This window comes from Lepidochelys kempii, chromosome 13 (genome assembly GCF_965140265.1).
Source record: "Lepidochelys kempii isolate rLepKem1 chromosome 13, rLepKem1.hap2, whole genome shotgun sequence".
Lineage (NCBI taxonomy): Eukaryota > Metazoa > Chordata > Testudines > Cheloniidae > Lepidochelys > Lepidochelys kempii.
In genome coordinates, this window is record NC_133268.1 from 17,586,941 (window position 1) to 17,610,037 (window position 23,097).

Below are 23,097 nucleotides of genomic sequence, written 5' to 3' on the forward strand. Positions count from 1 at the left end.
TGCTCACACAAAGTCAGAAGTTGTGTTCGCACATGGCTAGCAAGATACTTATCAAGTAAAAGGGTGCACAAATGCCCAACTTGCACCGACACACAGTAGTGCATATGCAAATTAGGGGGCTAATTCTCCATTACTCTGCAGCTTGTGTGGCCATTTACATCTGTGCAAAGTGGGAGTACAATGCTACTATTCTGATTCGGCAGCATTGTTCTATTGATTTTGCTCTAGAGTAAATGGCAACACAAGGAGCAAGGTAGTAGAGAACTGAGCCCCTTTATCTACACATGCACTTCTGTGTGTGTATCTGTATGTGCAAGTTGGGAATCAGGCCCTTAATGTGCAATTGTGCATATTTAAATACATGCCAAATTTTGGTCTGAAAAATTAGGTCCTGTGTTTTAAGAAAATGCTTTGTCCACTAGTAAAATACACTAAAGGTGTGCAACATGGCTGCTATTTCACAGCACACAGCAACATTGCATTGCAGGGTCAGACAAAATGGTATACCTAAGTGAATAGTATCATAATTATTTAAAGGATAAGAATAATAACTCCTTCCAGTTTGCCGAGAAAATTATTGCTAGCCCCTCATGTTGTGCAAAAAGTACCACAGGATCCTTAATGACCACAAGTGCTGACGTGTTCAAATGACCTCTTACAGCTGTTTCCTCCAAAAATTGATTTGTCATGAGTGGGAGGGGAAAGCAGAAGACTTTTTTTGTCCCGTCTCCTTTAATGTGAGTTTGGCCTTTGTGAGCCCACATGGTATTTCCATTTACCTTCTTGAGAGTTTGTGAGAAACCTTCTATAGAACTGACAAAGGCCGATGATGATTATCAGGCCTAGATACTTGGAAAGTTCATCTTTATTTACATAGGTCAATGGCACAAGCAAAACTAAGATCCTCCCTGGGGGAATGCCGAGAGTGTGAAAGACACATAATCATTCATACCCCAGAGACATTTTAAAATGATTGCTTCCTGGCAGCAGTAGATAGGCACCGTATTTAGGCACTTCTACTTTAATAAGACACCCCAGCCTTCATCAAGGTTTAACGCTGGATTTTTCTTGGTATTTCAGATCTTGTTTTCCAACATCGAAGACATTCTTGACGTTCACAAGGAGTTCTTGGCTGCCCTGGAATTTTGTTTACAACCAGAACCTCAATCTCAGCATGAACTGGGAAATGTTTTCTTAAAATTTGTGAGTACAATGACTTAATGCTATCTGTAAATGCAGCTTCCTGTCACATGCTCCCACGTCCTAATCTCTTAGCTTTGGTAATGGTACCATAACAATGTGTATCTTTTATGAACGTACTATGTGGGGTGGGAAAAACCTTTGTGAATGAGACTGGAACAATGGAAACCAGATCAAACCCAGCAAAACAAGGAGGTATTTTTAGAAATTCTTCCTTTTCCTCTTGCATAGAATTTCTTTTTTCTTTTCTTTTCATCCAGCTGATCACATTTGACTGCTAAGAGTTTATTTCTTTGGTTCTAAAAATTTCAAAAGAGCATCTCCATTCTAAATAGAATCAATGCAAAAATCTCTATGTTTTAATGCAAAATAAGATAGAGATTTTAAACCCACAAAAGACAGGAAATTCAAAACCAAGGCACCTACTGTAGCAGTTCTCCTTAATAACTTGGTTACACAATGAAGGCCCGATTTTCAAACATTTAGGTGTGCAATCCCATGACTAATTTGTGCATAAAATACACTAATTGTGCATGCAAGACAAGTAATTATGAATGTGTACAACTTGATTAGCATCTCACTCATGTGCCATTTGCATGCAAAGTCACATGATTTGCGTACAATAACACATAATTGCATGGACATTTTGTGTGTGCAACTGCACTCCCAAGGCATTTGAAAATCAGAAACCTCCCACATAACATCTTTGCTGAGAACTCTAATAACTATATTCAACAGCAGCAACTCTCCATTCAAATCTATTCCATCAAGCTTCAATAATCTGTGGTGATCCAGACTTTATAGCGTACCTGGGTCTGTCTGAGTGCACATAATTTATACAGCCATTCATTACATTCATAGAACCACAGCACCTTCTCCCTTTGCATATGTTTGTTTATTTATGATAAAAGAAAAGGAGTACTTGTGGCACCTTAGAGACTAACCAATTTATTTGAGCATAAGCTTTCGTGAGCTACAGCTCACTTCATCGGATGCATACAGTATGTATCTGATGAAGTGAGCTGTAGCTCACGAAAGCTTATGCTCAAATAAATTGGTTAGTCGCTAAGGTGCCACAAGTACTCCTTTTCTTTTTGCAAATACAGACTAACACGGCTGCTACTCTGAAACCTTTATTTATGATGTGACAATCATGTAAATATTATTACTAGTAGTATAATATATTATTTATATTGTAGTAGTGCCCAGAGGCAATAGTGAGGAGTGGGGCCGCACCATGTTAAGGCTGTGCAAACACAGAGGAGAACAACAAATCATAGAAATGTAGGGCTGGACTGGACTTCACGGGGTCATCTAGTCCACCTCGCTGTGTTGAGGCAGGATTAAGATAAAGCGGCTAGCACATCCCTCGGCCCACGCTGCTTCCTGCTGCCCCCATTGGCCTGGAGCAGTGAACCGTGGCCAGTGGGAGCTGCGATCGGCCGAACGTGCGGACGCTGCAGGTAAACAAACCGCCCCGGCCCACCAGCGGATTTCCCTGATGGGCCATGTGCCAAAGGTTGCCGATCCCTGGTATAGAGAGACAAGGTGGGTGAGGTAATATCTTTTATTGGGCCAACTTCTGTTGGTAAGAGAGACAAGCTTTCGAGCCACACAGAGCTCTTCTTCCAGACCTTACCCACTTTGTCTCTCTCTAATATCCTGGGACTGACATGGCCACAACTACACTTCAAGTAATATAATATAACAGTCGTTTTCAACCTGCTGTCTGCAGGCCCCTGGGGGTCTGCAGACTATGTCTAAGATTTCCAAAGGGGTCTGAACCTCCATTCAAAATTTTTTAGGGGTCCGCAAATGTAAAAGGGTTGAAAACCACTGATGTATAATTTGTTATTGAAATGTTTAGTAATTAATTCTTAATCGAATACCCCTTAAAATATACATAAATGTGCAATAGAGAAATTATTAGACTAGGGCTTCTCAACCATTTTCTTTCCGAGCTTCCCCCCCGGCTATAAAAACTTCACGGCCCAGCTGTGCCACAACAACTGTTTCTCTGCATATAAAAGCCAGGGCCGGCGTTAGAGGGTAGCAAGCAGAGCAATTGCCCCGGGCCCCACAGCACGGGGCACCACAAAGCTAAGTTCTTCAGGCTTTGGCTTCTTCCCCAGGTGGTGGAGCTTGGTGCCCCAGGTTGCAGTCCCGTGCGGCAGGACTTTGGCTTTCTGTTCTGGGCCCTAGCGAGTCTAACACTGGCTATGCTTGGCGGATCCCCTGAAACCTGCTCGTGGCCTCCCAAGAGGCCCCGGACCCCTGGTTGAGAGCCACTGATTAGACAGTAATGCCAGATGGATGCGTGCTACTGCAAATTTCTCTTCTATTGGAGTCTAATGGACTGGCACCTTCTGCATCAGTTTGCACTGAAGCCTGTACAATGCATTGCTCATAATGTCTACATGATTCTGTCCCACAGTCCCGCAAGAGACAAAGGCCTGCAGTCCATACACTGCAGTGAGGCAAACTCCTTCCATTTCAGAATATACAGTCAAGACTGGTCATAACCATAATTGCTATATGTGTCCACCCAGGGCTCCAGATCTAAGGAGATGCAGGAATAATGCTGGGAGGCACTCTAGCCACTTAGTTCCAGGCAAGCAAGGACCACGAGAAGGTTAGCAAAGGAGGAGAAAGCAATCTCTTAGTATGTGGAGTCCTGCTGGAGCTCAGAAGATAATATACAGCCTGAAGTGCAGCGATGTGGAAGACAGAAAGGGCTAATTCTCAGCGGTCTGTGTCTTGCCACAATGCAGATTTAAATAATGAGCTCATTTAAATAATGAACTGGCAGTGAGATTTCTAATGCAGTGGCCTGGGTTTAAAGCAGATCTCCAGTTCCCCTCTTTGCTTAGGGTACCAGTGTCCCATGTCTGTAATTGGTACTGTTCTAGTGAAGTGGTAGCACATGCGAGCAAGCTGTACTATGGAGCTACTGTTGTTCTCAGCAGTTTTCCATGGAGTCGTTGCATAGTTTCAGCAAAATGGTGGGCAGTATTTTTTCACAAGGAGAATAAAGGATGGAACACTCTGGGTTTTGAAGGGAAAAAGCCAATGGTGATCTCCAAGAGATGTAGTTCTGGGGCATAGCTGTGGAGCTGATACTTTTGCCATAGCACATGTTGTTAGACAGTTTGACAAGTGAGCAAACAACCTAGATGCAGGGAGGGAGGAAACTTTGAGCTAACAAATATTCTAAAAATAAATCTTGCAAGTCTCTGGGTCCCCCTAGCAAATAGAGTAGAATGGATAGATGGATTTCCCACCCTGGATTGCATATGAAAATCACTAAAGGTTTTGTGACTCCAAACATCACTCTCACCACATTGTTTTTCATTATGGTCAAGTCACAGCATTACCCAAAAGGGGTTAGTGGTGAGGAAATTAGATAAAGCCTGTGACCTGAATGTGCCCGTGTATCTTCATGATCACCTGACTTACTAGCAAGATCATCATTGTTCCTGATTACAAGTGCCACTTCCGTGTCACCTGCCAGATGTTAGCACAGATGTCCCCCTGCAGCAGATACCTATTTTAAAAAAATGCTCCTAAATTCAGCAAATAGAGTGAGAATCCCAGGACTCAAGGGCCCTCTTTCTGACATTTGCCTTGAATTTCTAAGCTCTAAACGTTTTCCCTGAGTTTCCTTGTCATAAAAGGCTCTTTTGTGCAGGCCATGGAAACATCAGGCTGTCTGCGGACCAGAAATGCACAGAGCTGGCCAGAGCTTGGTCTCTCTGTTATTGCCAGAGCTGATTCATGTCGGGTGGAAGCAGTACAGGAAGTCTGTGTGCAGATTCCTGGATCACAGTGAACTACCTGCTGACAGTGATATAACCTCAGAGGCCAAGCAGCATCTGCCTCCACGTAACTTATGATCTGAACAAAACACAGAACTCCCCTTCCCCACCCCAAAAGCCCCCCACAACACCCAGGTACTTTCATAGGACTTTGAGTTCTCTGTTATTTTTACTTGACTCCTCCCTGCTGGAACAATGGGGCTTCCCATCAATGTCACAACAGTTAGGCACAAGTCAGCCAAGCAACATCTATTGCTGTATATCTATGGAACTGACCTGCACTGTAGGCCAGCCTTAGCCTTCATTCCACCTTGGATCAGGAGTGATGAGGACAAGACAGGTTGCTGACTAAGCCAGCCACTAGGTCTAGGTAGGAGTCTTACTGGCTGACGGAAAGGAAGAGTATCAACAAGAGATGCACCACGTGTAGCTCCAACCTCCAGTTCAGCAGTGCTGGTTTATTTGGTTCCATCAGCTTTCTGAGCTCTTATTAATTTGAATTAGATACATCTGCTGATTGCCTGGTGCTGTGTGAATATGATCAGACAATGCTGTCTCAAGGATGAGGCAAGTTAATGCAGGATCTCCCCAGTACACTGGAATCAAGCAATCTCAAAGCATTTAAGAATGTGCTTAAGTTCCTGAATAAGGATGGAAAGGATTGCATGGTTAAAATTAAATGTGTGCTTAAATGCTTTGATGATTTGGGGCCAAAAACTGAGAGGCTCCTTTGAGGGGAATTTCTTTCTCTTCCCACTCCAAGGATTCCATGCAAGGCTCAGAGAGAATATGGGGGAACAAGGCTTTTAGGAATATTCCAATTTAGAGCAGTAAAAATTTATTTTTGTCACTACAGCATCTCTGGTTCTGGAAGCACATGGGGAGCAGATCTGCTGAGTAAGAAGGTGCCATTTTTACATGGTCCCTTTTCTGACCATAATTGCACTTTAAGGTAGTGGTAACTGTAGGCTCAGCATTCCAGGAGATAACATCTCTAATTATGGAACTGATCATTTCTTCATTGATGGGGAGGAGGGAAACCTCAGCGTCACCCAGAGAGGAAATTAAACACTTCAGATACTGAGTAATTTAAAGCATAGCTCTCATACTTGTGGGTCTTATGCATGAAAGGCAGCTGGAAAGGACTGGATGAAAGCACTCTGCTGTGTGTATAATTATTATATTGAGTCAAGTTTAGCAGGGTGATTTTGTCATGATACAAATATAACCTCTCAGAATGTTGAACGCATGACGCTGCAGTCAGTAACCTGAGCAATGACATTTGCTCATGTTGCATTGATACAAGCTCTTCTCCTGATCTGAAACAGATGCTGTCATGTTAATGGACGCTATTTCTAGGAAGCTAGTTTTCAAGCATGCTGCTCCTGTGCATCTGGAGCTGCATGAGGGAGTCAAGAAGAGCAAATATTTGAGGAACTCACATGCGCAGCTTCTCCTTCTTTAACTTGCTCTTTTAAAGACACAATCAGCATGATTCCCAGTTCCCTCCATCCATGTGTGTCATGCACTCAGCCTGCCTTTTCCTGTGTCTGGTGGTCTGGAGCCTCCCTTTCTATTGAACTCCCCAGGATTAAAGCCATATACTGATGTGAGCCATGCAGCTGAGAGATAAAGGTCCAGAGCATCTACTTGCCAGCTTCTCACTGCAATTTCTTTGTGGCTGCTGCTTTGTTTGCCTTATGCCATTGGTATTACTGTGTTTGGGGAGAAATCAATTTAGTCTTAGCTCTACACCCATCAATAAAAGGAGAAACAAATGCCCCATCAGATCAGTGATCCTTTGGAATAAAAACAAGCAGCACTTTACTCAGTTCATGAGCACGTGTCCAGCCCTGAAGCTGTTGACCTGAATGCTGAGTTAGCCTCCTGTATCAGTGTGTAAACACAGTTTCTCTTCCATGAAGTCATAGGAAATGCAGCTGTATTTCTCCGGATCCATGTTACTTAACTGTTTCAATCAGCCACAGTTTTTACATGGATCTGTGCATATCTACATAAATAAAGCTGTTAAAGTCTGCAAGTATCTAATCTGCAGCTTGCACAGGAAGATCTATATGGACTAATACCTGCAAGATACTGCTTCTAAAAGTGCCCTTCTCATAGTTTGGGGCAGATTTTGTCTGGTCCCTGGATATGGGAGGGTGCATGGAGCTTTCGTCCCCCTAGGGCACAAGGGCCTTTAAACTGCAAGGTGCTGGAAATGGTTTTTATTGCTTTTCTGTCAAATATTCCATGTTGTTCTCCAAATAAGAGATGTTTGCGGTGTACTCAGCATCTCTAATCTATTACACTGGAAAAAATTCTACCATCACTCTCACCCTGTGGTTTAAATAAAGTAGAACATGGTACTACCAGCTGCTTCTTGTACTTTAACAAGGAGATTTCATTTCAGTTTGTGGGCGTGACATCAGGTGTATGGCCAGAGGGATTGTGTATATTTACAGCACAGTAGATGAGAAATTAAAGGAGCACCGCCATTTATTGTTAATGTTGTGCCTAAACTCAGACTCCTTTGTAAAGTATTTAATTTGTATTATTCTGAGAGAAAATATGCAAACCAGTTCTGTCCATGCAATCACATTCTGAGTCAACATGTGTTACTTTTTTCTTGCAGAAAGACAAGTTCTTTGTATATGAGGAATACTGCAGCAACCATGAGAAAGCACTCAGGCTCCTAATGGAACTGAACAAGATTCCAGCAGTGAGAGCATTCCTCCTGGTGAGCATCTTCTCTAGCATCTTGCACTGAACAATCCAACTTTGTACTGTACTTACAAGGAACCTTTCATGTCCCAGGGGCTCAAAGCACTTTACAGACATGAACCATTCAAGCCTTTCAGCTGCTGGTAAGGTAGATATTAATATGCCCATTGTTTTGATTGGCAAACTGAGTCACAGAACTAAATTCAGCCCTGGAATGAGCAATTTCAATAGGAGGTTGTTCCCATTTAGGCCAAAGATGGGTTGACCCACAGATGATTAAATGAGTTGCCCAGCAAGTCAGTGGAAGAGTTAGGAGTAGAACCCCAGTGGATCTGATTTCCCACTCCATGCTCTAGCCAACAGACAGAGCTCCCCCCCAAAAAAGTGAACTACACTTTTTGATTATTTTCTGTTTCTTTGGTGGCATTTCTTCCCTCCAACATCCTCCTCCCTTCTTCCTTGGTTCTAGGTCATCTCTCCTTTGTTCCCAACCATGGGCACAGACATTGGGAGTGGGAGTTGCCACCAGCTGATAGAGTGATTCAGGATGTTAGGCCAAGTTCTTACTGCATGCCTTGAGGTAGAAAGGAGGCTGCCATTTTGAAAATGTGGCCCTTCATATGGGGGCTTCATTCCCTTCCACTCCTGACTTGTCTCCCGCCTGCCAAAGGCCTAGTTCTTCCTGATTACATAGAGAAGCAGAAGCCCCTTATGAATGAATATCCCTTCCAGGTAGGCCCTTATCCTCTGGGCACTTTTCAGCCACAATTCCTAGACCTAACAGGAAGCATGGAGAACAAGAGTTAATTCCCTTAAATATTCAGGCCCTATTCACTCTTGTGAGTTTGAGTTAGTCCCATAATGTCACTGTGTTTTTGAAGCGCTGAAGTGTCGTCTTCTAGCCTGTTGGCTCCTCTGTGTGTCACTGCAAAGGAAAAATTATTTGGGAGAAGGTCTAGACCAGGGGTCAGCAACCTTCGGCACGTGGCTCATCAGGGTAATCTGCTGGTGGGCCGCGAGACATTTTGTTTACGTTGACTGTCCGCAGGCAAGGCCCCCCGCAGCTCCCAGTGGCCGCAGTTCGCTGTTCCCAGCCAATGTTTTAGAGTGTTCTCTGCACCTACTAATTGTGCCAACAGAGAAAAAGCATTAGCCAGGTTGTTGGCCTCAGCTGGCAAACTGGGCAGGAGGCCCAGAGTAAGAGATAATGTGCTGCCAACTGTCGTTTTCTGTAGCACCTGATTTCAAAAGATTCTTAAAATAGCTGTAAGTATGGGGAAAGCACTAAAGCCTGCGCTTTGCTGTAGCTGCTGTAATTTCTTCCACCCTCAATCTCCCATGAAAGCCCACGTTATAATGTCACTCTGCAACGAGAGCTACATTAGAATACAAAGCATTGTTTGTGTGAATGGATTTGGCCTGGGTGCCTCCTCACGGCTGGTGAAATATAGAGCCCAGCCTCAGAAGGTCTGGGAATATATCTGAAAACTCAGTAAGAGTTAAATGGCAATTTTGATCCAGTGTTGGAGCGATGGGCGGAGAAGAGGCATGGGAAGGACTGAATCAGACGAGACTCTTGGAAAATTGAACTGAGAGCTTTGTGAGCTGGTAGTAAGCACCACAGATAAAGAATAGCCTGGAGAGTGGTTGTTGTGCAGGAGACTGTACATAAAAATATCATTCAGGGCTGTTGATGAATGGTGTCTGTGAGGGCTGTTTGAAAATAGAGAGATGATTAAACCTACAGCCAAAAAAGCACCAGTGCTCAGAGTGCTTCTGGGCCACTAGAATGAATGATGCACTGGGAAAATGTTCTCAATGGACAAAGCAGGTGAAGCTTGGCTTGTTTGGGGCTTCGTTACAAACTCAGTGATTTGAGCATTGGCGTGCTAAACCCAGGGTTGTGAGTTCCATCCTTGAGGGGGCCATTTAGGGATCTGGGGCAAAAATTGGGGATTAGTCCTGCTTTGAGCAGGGGGTTGGACTAGATGACCTCTTGAGGACGCTTCCAACCCTAATATTTAATAAATAAATAAATAAATAAAACTTAGCTTTGGTTGACTGGAGGGTTTTGTGAGTCTTTCAAATACACTTCGAATGAGTTATGGAACAACTCTGACCCTTTTACCTGGACTTGGTTGGGTTTGGATTTACTTCTCTTACTTCTTGTATCAGCAATAACTATGCTGACTCTAGAGTTTGTGTAGTGTTTATATTGTCCCTTTCATTTAACTATGTCTAACCAAAACTGGGTGGGTTTGCCCTATCGTCGGTACAGACATGCTCATGCACGCTTTTCTGTTTGGAAACTGCAGGATCTCACACAGGGTAGACGAAACATACCCTGGAACCAAACGATGGGTTCACACATGATGCTTAGGCTGTGAGACTGTCTTTGGAATGCAGTGGACTTTGATTTCCTGCACTCAAACTTTGGCCATAACTTTATTATACTGTTCCTAATGAGCGCATCTTATTTTAGCCCTTTGGGTTCAATATTTTTGGGGCCCAGTGGTGGAAGCCTTATATAGGTGAGCACTAACTCACATGAGAGGTCACATTAAGTTCAACAGGACTATTGAGTAATGACAGTAATGAGCTATTTGGGTTCCTTTTGTTGATTGCACATTTTTCCCTTCACATTGTTTGACATTTTCTGAACTTCAGGCAGTATAATGTTTAGCTTTGGATTCAGAACCCTCCACACTACCATCTTTACCCATAATGGCTCATCTCCTATTGATGCCTGGAGAGCTTTGGGCATCGAACTCCCTCCTTTGTGTCATCAGCACTTGCACATATAAATCTCCTACCACGGATAGTAGCATCTTCATGGAGCATTTCCCATCCTTTCACATTCCATCCACTGAGTTTCAAGCAAGACTTGCATGTTGGGGGTTTTTCCTGGTGTTGTCAGTGCTCCAACTGTGCAGGTAATTTTAGGAGGTGAAGACCAATTCTTGGTTTCCAGAAGGAGCTGGGCTCCAGCACCAAAAAGGAAAACACTGGATAAAGGATATAAAATATGGCAGAACCCCCTCACCCCCATAATTGCAGAGGGCTGATGGGACCTGTTATGCAGGATTCACTCCCACTCAGTTGCTATTAGTATCATTGTTTCTTTTGGGTCAGGAACAATTTTTCATTCTTTGTTTGTAGAGCACTTAGCACGATGGGGTCCTAGTCCATGACTGGGGCTCTTAGGCACTACCACAATACAATTTACAATCGACTGGCCCCCAGCTCTGACTTGTCCTGAAAATTTATCAGAATTCCTCCGGCAGCTCTTGACCGCTGTTTGGGAATGACATTCTGTCTCCCTGGATTTGTGCATGCAGTGTTCACAGGGTGCAGCATTCCCCTGCACTTCTTGTTCTGAAATGCTATTGAGTGTTACAGCAGCAGAAAACCAGTTGCTGCCTTTCATGGGGTGGCTGCTATTCAATGGTGATGAAGTGCTTCTATTTCCCGTACAATATGGTGAGGGATCCTAATGTGTGAACTGTGCTATGGAACTATAAAGTCATTATCCAAGAATGTATAGGAGCTTTGTATCAATGATGATGTTTCTTTTCCTTTCTGTTTACAGAGCTGCATGCTTTTGGGAGGCAGAAAGACGACAGACATTCCACTGGAGGGTTATCTGCTGACACCAATTCAGAGAATTTGCAAATATCCACTTCTCCTAAAGGTACCATTTAGCATAGAATTTCCCCAGCTGGCTGCTTTGTTCCTGGGTTGCTTCTGCAGATTTTCAGCCTTGGCTTGTGTGCACTCACTTCTGCCCTCCCAGTTTGCATATCTAAAAGTTAACTTCCACCCTATGTGCTTGAATGACTTTTGTAGGTGTAGTCAAAGGCTGGCTCGAGTCTTAACAGACGAGTGATTACTGCAGTGGTTTGGGTAGGTGGGAAAAGGAGATGTACGGACTATGTAATGCCGTTCTGCTTGAGAGTCTCTTATGCTTACTCAGAAGAGTCAGTGCTATTTTAGCCACTTCCTGAAAAGCTGTGATCAAACACAGGGTGTGTCTACACTACCCATGTTACAGCACGGCTGCGGCAGCACGGTGACGTGGGCAGTATAGACACGCTCTATCACTGGGGGACAACTCTCTCGGCGATAAAAAAAACCCACCTCTAATGAGCAGTAGTAGCTTTATCGCTGGGAGTGTGGCTCCCAGAGATAAAGCTCTGTCTATACTGGTGCTTTTCAGCGCTCAAACTTTTGTTGCTCAGGGGGATGTTTTTTCACACCTCTGCACAACAAAAGTTTTAGTGCTGAAAATGCCAGTGTAGACACAGCCACAGCCACAGCCACACCATTATTCTGAGGGTGTTGGATGGTCTCAGGGGACAAGTAATGGGCTACACAGGCTTTCATCTCTAGGTCACTGGTTTGAATCTACGTATGTCTATAGGGATTACAGCCTCTTGTTGTTTGGCAGCTTGTCTGAGATGTGTTCAGTTGTCTCAGCTCAGTTCCCAATGGACAGGTAACACTGCAAATACCACCCCTGCTGTTAGCACTAATTGGCCTCCTTGTTGGCAATCTTAGCAGATGAGCCAAGGAACAAATGGGCAATGAGAACTGCACTTACTTCTCATCCCTAGCAGTGGCCCCTCTAGGTCAGGACTGAGGCACATAGGCAAAGCAGGCCGGTGTGGGAGAACTTGCACTGCCCGCGATGTACCTGTTTTGTGGTTAAAACAGAAGTCGTGAGTCTCCTGGGCTGCCAGTCTCATGCCTTCTACTAGAATCACATTCATTTATTAATACAAAAAATAAAAGACACAACCGCCTTCCATCTCTAAAGAAAGGTCCCTTTGTGGGGAGTGAAGTAAGAAAACATATGTCCCAATCAGGGCTGGGGAAGCTGCCTTTGCCAGGCATAATGTTGTACCGCCACTGTATGCCACAGAATGCTACTGTACTACTGTGTCCATTAATCCCAAATGCGTGAAAACTATCACTACCTAGGTGTGGACTCCTTGCCTTTTTTCTCCTTTTATTAAACCTCTGTTTGTTTATTTAATCCTATTGTATTTTCTCTAATTCACCTCCCCTCCAGATACTTGATTGGAGTTTTCAGTGTCAAGTGTTTCAAACATGCTTTCCATTTGTGCTTGTGCAACTTTGCACACGCCCAATCACATGTACATGCTGGTTTTCACACACTATCATTTGTGGACACAACTGTTAGGATTTACACACACTGAACCAGTTTTGTGTGCAAACCAAGTGTGGGCTGAGTTCACATCAGGTTTGCATACACAAGAGAGTGTGAGCATAAATGCAGAAATGGAAGCCAATGAAGACTGCTACGAACATTTCTTCCTTACTAAAACAACGGGGAGTCCGGACGCCTCGTTGTTTTTGTGGATACAGATCAACATGGCTACCCCTCTGATACTTTCTTCCTTACTGCTAGCAATAGTTGGGAGAAGACAATAGCTTTTGTCCTACAGTGCCACCAGCTCTGGTGTACCTTTGGACATAATACTGGTCACATCTAGACCTTGTGAAGCCTGGTTTGAATGGTGTCTCAGCTCCTGCAATATATATATATATATTTGTTTATGTGGGATAGTTTGGGGAGGACTGGATGTCTGTTCAGTCTTTGAATTTACACTGGGACTGTGAGCAACATTACTGTGCATAGAAGGATGATTGCTGTGGTATCTGATAGGGTAAACAGAGCAGAGGAAGTGGGGATCTAAAAATGTGGTTGCTTTGCATTCCTGATCAAGGACCTTAGTAATATTTATGCTTCCTTGTTTCCACATTGTGGCTGGTTGCTTTATTGGTTCCCAGCTGTGTTTATCAGACAGTTAAAATGCAGAGTGGTAGAGACTGAAAATCTGAGGTTCCTTGGATTCACTGGAGTTTCCAAAGGATTCAAAACACTGGCCACACACAGGAGAGTAGTGACCGGATTCTTGCTCCTGCTCCACTCTCTTTGCACTGCTCAGGAAAGTTCCTGCAGGTTGCCTATATGGGGGAGTGCCCAGCAGGTGCAGAGCTTGTGGAGCTGGCTCCTACACCTGCCTTCGCATAGCATGGTGGGCATGTTGGGGACATGCTGGATGCGGATGGCCAGAGTGGCTAGTGTATGATATCGTCTAACTATCCCCAATTGGAGAATGGTCTCTGGGCTGTTTTCACCTATGACAGAGAATCAGTGATCTCCTCTACTGCACCTAGTGGAAGCTGGACATAGCAGAGAATCTAGCCTTAAAAGAGAATGAAAGATATTTCTTCTGGAAGGCCATTGGTTTTCTATGCCTAGATTTGTCCTGCTGCCTTCCTCCTCCCCCCGTTGACCTTTTCTTTCACTCAGACCACATGCTTGAAGTTTCTCTCAGACAGTTTAGAGCAGAGGTGAGCAAACTACGGCCCGCGGGCTACATCCGGCCTGCAGGACTGTCCTGCCCGGCCCTTGAGCTCCAGGCAGGGAGGCTAGCCCCCAGCCCCTCCCCTGCTGTCCCTCCTTCCCCACAGCCTCAGCTCGCCGTGCCACCAGTGCTCTGGGCAGCGGGGCTGCGAGCTCCTGCAGGGCAGCCTGGCGGCGTGGCTGGCTCCAGCCGGGTGACATGACTGCCAGGCCTGCTGCTCTGAGCGGCATGGTAAGGGGGCAGGGAGTCGCAGGGTTGGATAAGGTGCAAGGGGTTCCCGGGGGCAGTCAGGAGACAGGGAGCAGGGGGCGGAGGTTCTGCAGGGGTGGTGGTCAGGAGACGGGGAACGTGGGGGGGGTTGGATAGGCGTGGGAGTCCTGGGGGGCCTGTCGGGGGCGGGGGTGTGGATAGGGGTCGGGGCAGCCAGGGGACGGGGAGGAGGGGGGGTTGGATGGGTGAGGGGGGTTTTGAGGGGGCAGTCAGGGGGCAGAAAGTGGGAGGGGGGCGGATAGGGGGCGGGGGCCAGGCTGTTTGGGGAGGCAAAGCCTTCCCTACCCGACTTTCCATACAGTTTTGGAACCCTGATGTGGCCCTCAGGCCAAAAAGTTTGCCCACCCCTGGTTTCGTGCCTTCTGCTTTTCCATCCATGTCTGGTAAGTCTCGCCTGCTGAGTCAGCCTGTGCTGACTGGGGGTTGGTGAATTCCTAAGTCTTTGGAAAATATGATACTTTAACGTGGATTTCTACTAGTCTGTGTTGATCTATGGAGATACTTATCCATTGGCTGCAAGTTAACGACATGCGAATAGAAGTCTGTGTTCTATTTTAAAAGCCCATCAATATATTAGAACAGCATATTCTGCAAATATTAAAGCGAATCCTGAAACCTCAGTGCCTTCATTCAAAGACAGATGGGATATGTGCCACTATTTAAATACCATAGTTGCTATGGCAACATCTCAGACAGAGACAGACATTTTTGATTGTCAGATAGCAGTTCTAGTGATACGATGGAATTTTAGCACCCTCTCACTTCTGTTTTTCTTCTCTTACATAGCTTTTGGTGCATGGCATTGAGTGCTAGTGATGGGTTCTATGCCAAGAGATGGCAGTGCCTATGAATGGAATTTCCATAGGGCCAGTTTCTCCTGCTTTGCTTTAATAAAGAATGTGTTGCTTTATAAATGGAGAAAAGCGAAAAGACGTTTGAATAAATGCCTCTAAGCCACAAGTTCAAATCTAACCCAGCTCAGCTGCAACCTAAGTCATTCCACTAGGTGTTGATCATTTATTGGCCTTTTTTGAAATGGTCTGGTGGTTTCAATTCCTTCCCTCATACTCAGGTGTGTATGTGATAAAAATCCTAGTTGGCACTAATCTCCATTCTCTGAAGGCAGACTAAATACTGACTAGGCCTGGAGACTGAAATAGCCTCTCCTACCTAGAAATGGTCCCTCCAGGTCAATAGGAAGACACACTGGAAGAATGGGGTCAAGCATGCACTGTTGATGTCCCTGTTATGCCTGACTTCTGGATAGAGGACACCAGTGTTGCCAATGTAGAACTCTTCACCAGTATTAAATCTACTTATGAAACAGTAGTAGAGTGAACTGTCACGCATTATCGGGAAAGATGTTCTGGGTGGAAATTCTTATTTGTTGCATGTCATTACTTTATGGGGTTCCTTTCACATCCCAGTTAAATCACTGTTCATTTCTTAAAGTTTCATGGACATGAAATAGATCTACTGGAAAATGCTGAAGGCAATTCAGTGTCCATCCAGCAACATGTCAGCCTCATCAAGAGAGTCTATGTCATTAGTGGAAATGTCTTTCAGCTCCGAAAATGTCCTTAATCTTCAGAAGTTACACGTGTTGATAGTTTCTTAGGGGGATGAGTTTATGATGGATACATTGTGTGCCTTCCAAATCTCAGTTAATGCTACTGAGAAAAAATAAAATAAAAATGGAAAGTTTTCATACCAGTTCCTCAGAATTCAGAGTAACAGCCGTGTTAGTCTGTATTCGCAAAAAGAAAAGGAGTACTTGTGGCACCTTAGAGACTAACCAATTTATTTGAGCATAAGCTTTCATGAGCTACAGCTCACTTCATCGGATGCATACTGTGGAAAATACAGAAGATGTTCTTATACGTACAAACCATGAAAAAATGGGTGTTTACCATTACAAAAGGTTTTCTCTCCCCCCACCCCACTCTCCTCATAGAATCATAGAATATCAGGGTTGGAAGGGACCTCAGGAGATCATCTAGTCCAACCCCCTGCTCAAAGCAGGACCAATCCCCAATTTTTGCCCCAGATCCTTAAATGGACCCCTCAAGGATTGAACTCACAACCCTGGGTTTAGCAGGCCAATGCTCAAACCACTGAGCTCCTGTTGGTAATAGCTTATCTAAAGTAATCACTCTCCTTACAATGTGTATGATAATCAAGGTGGGCCATTTCCAGCACAAATCCAGGTTTTCTCCCCCCCTCAACACACACAACCCCACTCTCCTGTTGGTAATAGATAAGCTATTACCAACAGGAGAGTGGGTTTATGGGGGGGTGGGGTGGGGAGAAAAGCTGGATTTGTGCTGGAAATGGCCCAACTTGATTATCATACACATTGTAAGGAGAGTGATCACTTTAGATAAGCTATTACCAGCAGGAGAGTTGGGTGGGGGGAGAGAAAACCTTTTGTAGTGGTAAACACCCATTTTTTCATGGTTTGTATGTATAAGAACATCTTCTGTATTTTCCACAGTATGCATCCAATGAAGTGAGCTGGAGCTCACGAAAGTTTATGCTCAAATAAATTGGTTAGTCTCTAACAAGTACTCCTAGTTCCTCAGAAGTAGTCATGAGTGTTTCAGTCTTGGAAATAACTGAGAAAGAACTTTGAGTGATTATAAAAAAGCTGACTGAGTAAAACCAACTCTCCAAACCCAAAAATAAAGTTGGTGTTAATGCAACTTCCAAATAAAATGAAAGCTGCTGAACTGCAGTGATTGGAGATCGGGCTCTGTTTTCTCTTACTCCGAGGCCATTCTGACACAAATGTATTCCTGATGATTAGCAAAATCATAGGCCAAGAGTTATTCCTCCTTTCTCTTTTATTTTGTCTTTAACAAGAGCTTGTGAATTTCAGGATTTTCAGATAACCTAGACATCATCTTGGTATAGTCAGGTTTTACCCAATATTCTGTCCTCTCATTAGTCTGAGAAGCATTTTTGCCTTCTGATTAGATTACAAACTGGGAATCAGGACTTCTGGGTTCTCTTTTCAGTTCTACCACCAGGAGAATCATCTTCATCACAGGAGGGTGCTGTGAAGTTAATAAATTATTTGCAAATTGCTTTAAGCTCCTTAGGTGTACGGTGCTATAGATGTTTTTGTAAGAAAAGGAAAATAAAACCACTGAAGATGCTGAGCCTCTCCTGAGGTACTTGGCTATAGATAAGTAGTTAGTGTTGATAAGATGCTATGGAAATAGTAAGTAAGCAGGTATCACCAATATTTTCTATGATTCCCTGTGTGTAGTAGGATTCTAGTGGTGGATCCTCCTATAGTTTCTCATCTGATGAGGCCACTTGGTGTCTGAACCAATGCATAATAGAAATAGAGATGGAAAAGTGAATTCAAATGTTGATGATGGTTGCTATTTTAATGATAATTTAAAATTTCCTAGTTTGTCCATCAAATGCAGCAGCTCTAGAGATGAGTGTGAGCAGTTTTTTAATGTTTGCGTTGCTTTTCTTTTGAACTCTCCCCAGTTTTCCTATCCCAGGTGTGGAAAGGTACTCAAACCTCAACACAGGTTTCCAGGCTTCTGTGTATAGGTAGAAAAATTCTGATACTACTATTAATGGCCCCCTTCCTCCCGATACTGCTTTTGCCTAACGTATAAGGGACTAAGCACAGAATTTGTTGGCTTGCACATTAATGATCCTCAATATAAAGTCTTTCTAATCTTACTTTCTATTCTTCTCTTTCTTGTTGGTGCTGCATTTTGGCAAAGGATTTAGAGTCTCTATTTGGGAGGTTGGCATTCAGACTATCCCACTATTCATCTGTCTGTTGACAATGAGTTTCATCATGTACATGAAATAACAGGGATCGTCTTTTAAGCATGGGATTGGGCTCAGTGAAGGCTTAAATTAAACAGGGAGAAATGTGCTGTCTATGGCAAGTGTTCTGATCCTTTAAGAGGAGAAGAAACAAAGACCCACACCACAGACCTTGGTAGCGCACACTCTGCCAATGAGGTGGAGTCCAGCATGGATGTGTCAGCTGGAAATCTCACTGAGTAAATATTAGTAGAAGATCTGTATTAAAGCAGCACTCTATCTGGCTGATAACAATCCTATAACTCTACATTAATTAGTGGGAACTGCTACACTTCTTAGGAGTAGAAGCAGCTCTTGTGCTAGCTAATCCCAGCGCAAAAATAGCCATTTCCCTCTAAGAAAGTGCATTTATATCAGTGAGAAGAGAACCTGGGGAAGTGGTGACCATGAGTTAATCACACCCTTAGGGGGTGGGATTAGAGGCATTAACCCCCTTCTCCCCTACTTCATACTATATCAGGAATGTATAGCACATGATAACCACACCCTGGAATCATCTGATCTCTGAAGGCATGTCACAGAGGTTATGAATGTTTCCTGTTTTATGCATATTCTGCTTAGGAGTTACTAAGTACCCAGCCAGACATTTACACTCAAGTCCCTATCTATTTGTTTCTGACACGCCCCATAATATGCATAGCTATACAGAAAAGCCAGGGCAGTAATTATCTGTTGCCTCATGTGATGGAAGAGTTCTAGGTCCTGAGAGGGAAAGAAGGACCTGGAGGCAAAAGCTGAGCTGCCAGATTCATAATCCATTTGAAAGATAAAGCAGAACAATGAGGCATATGTAAACCCTAATGAATATGGTGCCTGAATTTTGAAATGGGGAATAATGAGGCCAATGATGCAGATACAGAGTGGGATGGAGCTAACTTCCCCTCTATTCCCCTCAGAGTTGTTTAAAAGACAGGACACCTCTAATTAGCCAGCATTTAATGTGTTACCATCTAACTTTCCCACTTTGGAGAGACAATGGGGTTGTATTTGGATTCATAACATTGCATCAAACATTTAAATTAATTCCCCTGTCCAGAATGAATTGAAATTTTAAAAACATGTGTTCATAAATGAATGATATACTGTTGTTCAGGGATGCTGTTCAATTTAAGAATCCCACCTATGCACGAAGTAATTTTTATCTGCTATTTTCACAAGTGATAGCTAAGATTCCTATCAATGAAAAAGAGAAAAATTACTTCTCATGGTTAATGATTGTTCACTTTGTGGATGTTACAGCACTTTGTGTATAATCAGTGATATTGTTTCTCCCACTGTTTGTGAGAGTCTTTCACAGAGCAGAAGGGGGGAAAATACATTTAAAAAATAGGATTATAAAATCACATCCATTGGCAGGCAGACTCAGGGACAGAAATGCAACCTGAAGTGACTTTTAACTTAAAAAAAAGAGAGACTAAATTTCAAGTTGACTGAGTGCAATATTATTATTATTATTATTTGAGTTACTTTAAGGAAAAGAATACAGAATCACACAAACATTAAAATCATGGAATCGTTTCTATTCATATTAGGTTCTGTTGCAAACATACAGTTTGGAGCTGAACTGTTTATTAATGCGCCTTTCCAAGTAGATTAGATCAGGAAATCTGCTGTCTTTGTTATCTTTATCTGTTGCCCTAAGCTTTTCAATATGTAGCCCACAGAATTCCCACCTAAAGCTATATTTTACATGTGCACTAGTGGGTTGTGCAAATCTAGGCAACGATTTGCATCTGCAATGAATGTGCAGAGTAGACATTCCAGTGTGGAAAATGTAGTGTATGGCCATAAATGTGTGTGTTCTCGAACATATGGAGGAGGAAGCATGGGAATATTTTTATGTGGATACTTGTAATTTTCAGTTGCAAAATATGTGCTCAGCTTTCAGTTTACAGCATACAGCTAGAGATAATCATTTTGAGGGTGGTGGAGAAAAGGCTGGCAGAGACTTAATCGTTAAAAAAAAAAACAAGAGAGAACAGTTTAGCCGAATAACATCCTTTCTGCTAGGAAGTGTTACAGCTGGGCTTATATTTGAAAACCCCCATACTTCCTCTGTCTAAATAATCTGCATTGTTCTTCCCCTCAGGGTTTGTACCTTCCTTTAAAACGCACTTTACACTGAGTCCTCGCCACCCTATTTTCGTTTTAAGGTTATGGGGGCACGCACAATTAGTAGCACATGCTTTTTCTGCTGCCCGATGTTATGGTTTTCATCCTGCGTGATTCAGTTTTTACCCTTGGATTCTATCGGATGTTTGCAAATCTTTTAGCTTTGAGCTATGTGACCGGCATTTATGACTGAAATGCTTGACTTAAGTCGGAAATCCTTTTGCAGTGTTGCATGGTCCATGATTGGCATCTCTGCTTGTCGGGCATAGAGCTCTCTCTTTTCTGGGGCAAACCGCTGCACTGAGCATGTGAAGAATATTCAGAGTACAATCTCACCGAAAGAATGGTACAGTTCAAAAGAAAATGCGTGTTGGGCAGCACAGGCTTTCCCTGTGTGCACATTTCTTAGGCTTTCTTCGGGTTGCTAACTTTCTACTTGCACAAAACCCGAGCGCCCTTGCCCCCGCCCCCTGCCCCACCCCTCCTCTGAGGCCCCACCCCTCCTCCGAGGCCCCGCCCCATCTCACTCCATTCCCACCTCCCTCTGTCGCTCGCTCTCCCCACCCTCACTCACTCTCTCATTTTCACCGGGCTGGGGCAGGGGATTGCAGTGTGTGTGTGTGTGGGGGGTGAGGACTCTGGCTGGGGGTGTGGGCTCTGGTGTGGGGCTGGGGATGAGTGATTTGGGGTGTGGGAGGGGGCTCTGAGCTGGGGCAGGGGGGCTAGGGTGTGGGGGGGGCGTGAGGGCTCTGGCTGGGGTTACAGACTCTGGGGATGAGGGGTTTGGAGTGTAGGAGGGTGCTCTGGCTGGGACTGAGGGGTTCAGAGGGCATGAAGGAGATCAGGGCTGGGGCAGGGGGCTGTGGTACGTGGGGGTGAGGACTCTTACTGGGGGTGCAAGCTCTGGGGTGGGGTTGGAGATGAGGGGTTTGGAGTGCAGGAGGATGATCCGGGCTCGGTTCAAGGGGTTCGGAGGGCAGGAGGGGGATCAGGGTTTGGGCAGAGGGTTGGGGTGCAGGAGGTGGTCGGGGTGCAGGCTCTGGGTGGCGCTTACCTCAAGCAGCTCCCAGAAGCAGCAGCACGTCCCACCTCCTGCTCCTATGCGGAGGTGGGCCAGGCAGCTCTGTGTGCTGCCCCATCCGCAGGCAGTGCCCCCACAGATCCCATTGGCATAGGCGCCAACTCCATGGGTGCTCCAAGGCTGGAGCACCCCTGGGGAAAAACTGGTGGGTGCTCTGCACCTACTGGAAGCTCCCTGCCCCGCCCCGCCTTAGCTCATCTCCGCCTCCGCCTCCTCCCCTGAGTGGCCGCCGCGTCCTGCTTCTCCCTCCCTCCCTCCCAGCACTTGTGCCACGAAACTGCTGTTTTGTGCGGCAAGCACTGGGAGGGAGGGGGGAAGGAGGAGGAACGCGGTGCGCTGGGGGAAGAGGCGGGGCTGGGGCGCAGATTTGGGGAAGGGCCCAATAGGGGCAGGGAAGGGGTGGAGTTGGGGCAGGGCCGGGCGATGGGGGGGACGAGCACCCACTGGCGCCAACGAAAGTTGATGCCTGTGCCCATTGGCCGTGGTTCCCAGCCAATGGGAGCTGCAGAGCCGGCTCCTGGGAAGGGGGCAGCGTGCAGCGTGCGGAGTCCCCTGGCTGCTCCTATGCATAGGAGCCAGAGTGGGGACATGCCGCTGCTTCTAGGAGCCACAGGGAGCCTGCCTTAGCCCTGTTGTGTCTCCAACTGGACTTTTAACGGAAATGCTATCCGGAGCCGCCAGGGTCCCTTTTCGACTGGACATTCCGGTTGAAAACCAGACTCCTGGCAATCCTACTTAGGCTCTGATATGTTTGCAGGTTAATCACAAGCAAAAATAAGCTTTTAGAATACAGTACAGAAGCTGCAGATGCATCTGTTAATATGGCGCTTTTATGTTGTTTCTTCCAAAAATAAGCACACAAATTGCCATTTCCAAATGAAGTGGTGCATATGTGTAGCAAAATAGGTTTGATTTCAGTTACATTGGGATCCAGTCCTGCTTGCATTGAATTCATGGAAGTTGTTAAATAGATTTCAATGAGCATCTGGTCAGACCCTAACTTTTTTGGGAAGGTGGTTTTCAAGCATGGTGCATGGAGGAATGAGATTATACCCATGCATCACAAGCAAAATTCATTGCTTTGTTTATTTAGATATCTAACATTTGTTGCATGTACTAGCTTACACTTATAGTTCAGTAAATACATGGAGTGGCTAATCATTGTTTCCTCACTGAGTTTTAAAGCAGTCTTCTGTCTCCACTGCTGTGTAGTCAGAACATGGTGGGCTGCTATGGGTGGCATGTCTGTAGGGCCGTGCAACTGTGAAAGTGATGTTGGAGTACAGTGGAGGAGTGCCAGAGAGGGCCTGTCCTGTCAGACCCAAGGGAAACAGTCCCCTCTGTCATCTCAATTCTCTTAAAGAGGGAAGTTAATCTTAATTTAAATTAAAATAATGCATTTGAAATGATAGTTACTTTTCAAATGGAAGACAGAAACCCAAGGTCTGTGACTCAGACAGCAATGGCTGTGAGAAAAGCTCGGGCTTTTCAGTTCCCCAGTGAAGGCAGGTTTGGGAGAAAGTTGGTGTATTTTTTACTTTGTTTAAGGACTCCTGTGTGGCTGCATGCTTACTGCAAGCAGCAGCCTTACTTTCCCCATGCAAGGCCAGTAGTGCATAAATGATAATACGCAGGGCATTTG

At 44.7% G+C, this 23,097-nt stretch overlaps 1 protein-coding gene across 2 annotated transcripts in view; it reads left to right on the forward strand.

Annotated features, from left to right (window-relative positions):
• Nucleotides 1–23,097, forward strand: part of PREX1 (phosphatidylinositol-3,4,5-trisphosphate dependent Rac exchange factor 1) — a 223,137-nt gene that overhangs the window by 98,428 nt on the left and 101,612 nt on the right. For both annotated transcript variants that reach the window (XM_073309488.1, XM_073309490.1), the window contains exons 3-5: nt 1,081–1,203; nt 7,651–7,755; nt 11,329–11,430. In XM_073309488.1, the coding sequence (XP_073165589.1) occupies nt 1,081–1,203; nt 7,651–7,755; nt 11,329–11,430 (330 nt within the window). The remainder of the gene's footprint in view (nt 1–1,080; nt 1,204–7,650; nt 7,756–11,328; nt 11,431–23,097) is intronic.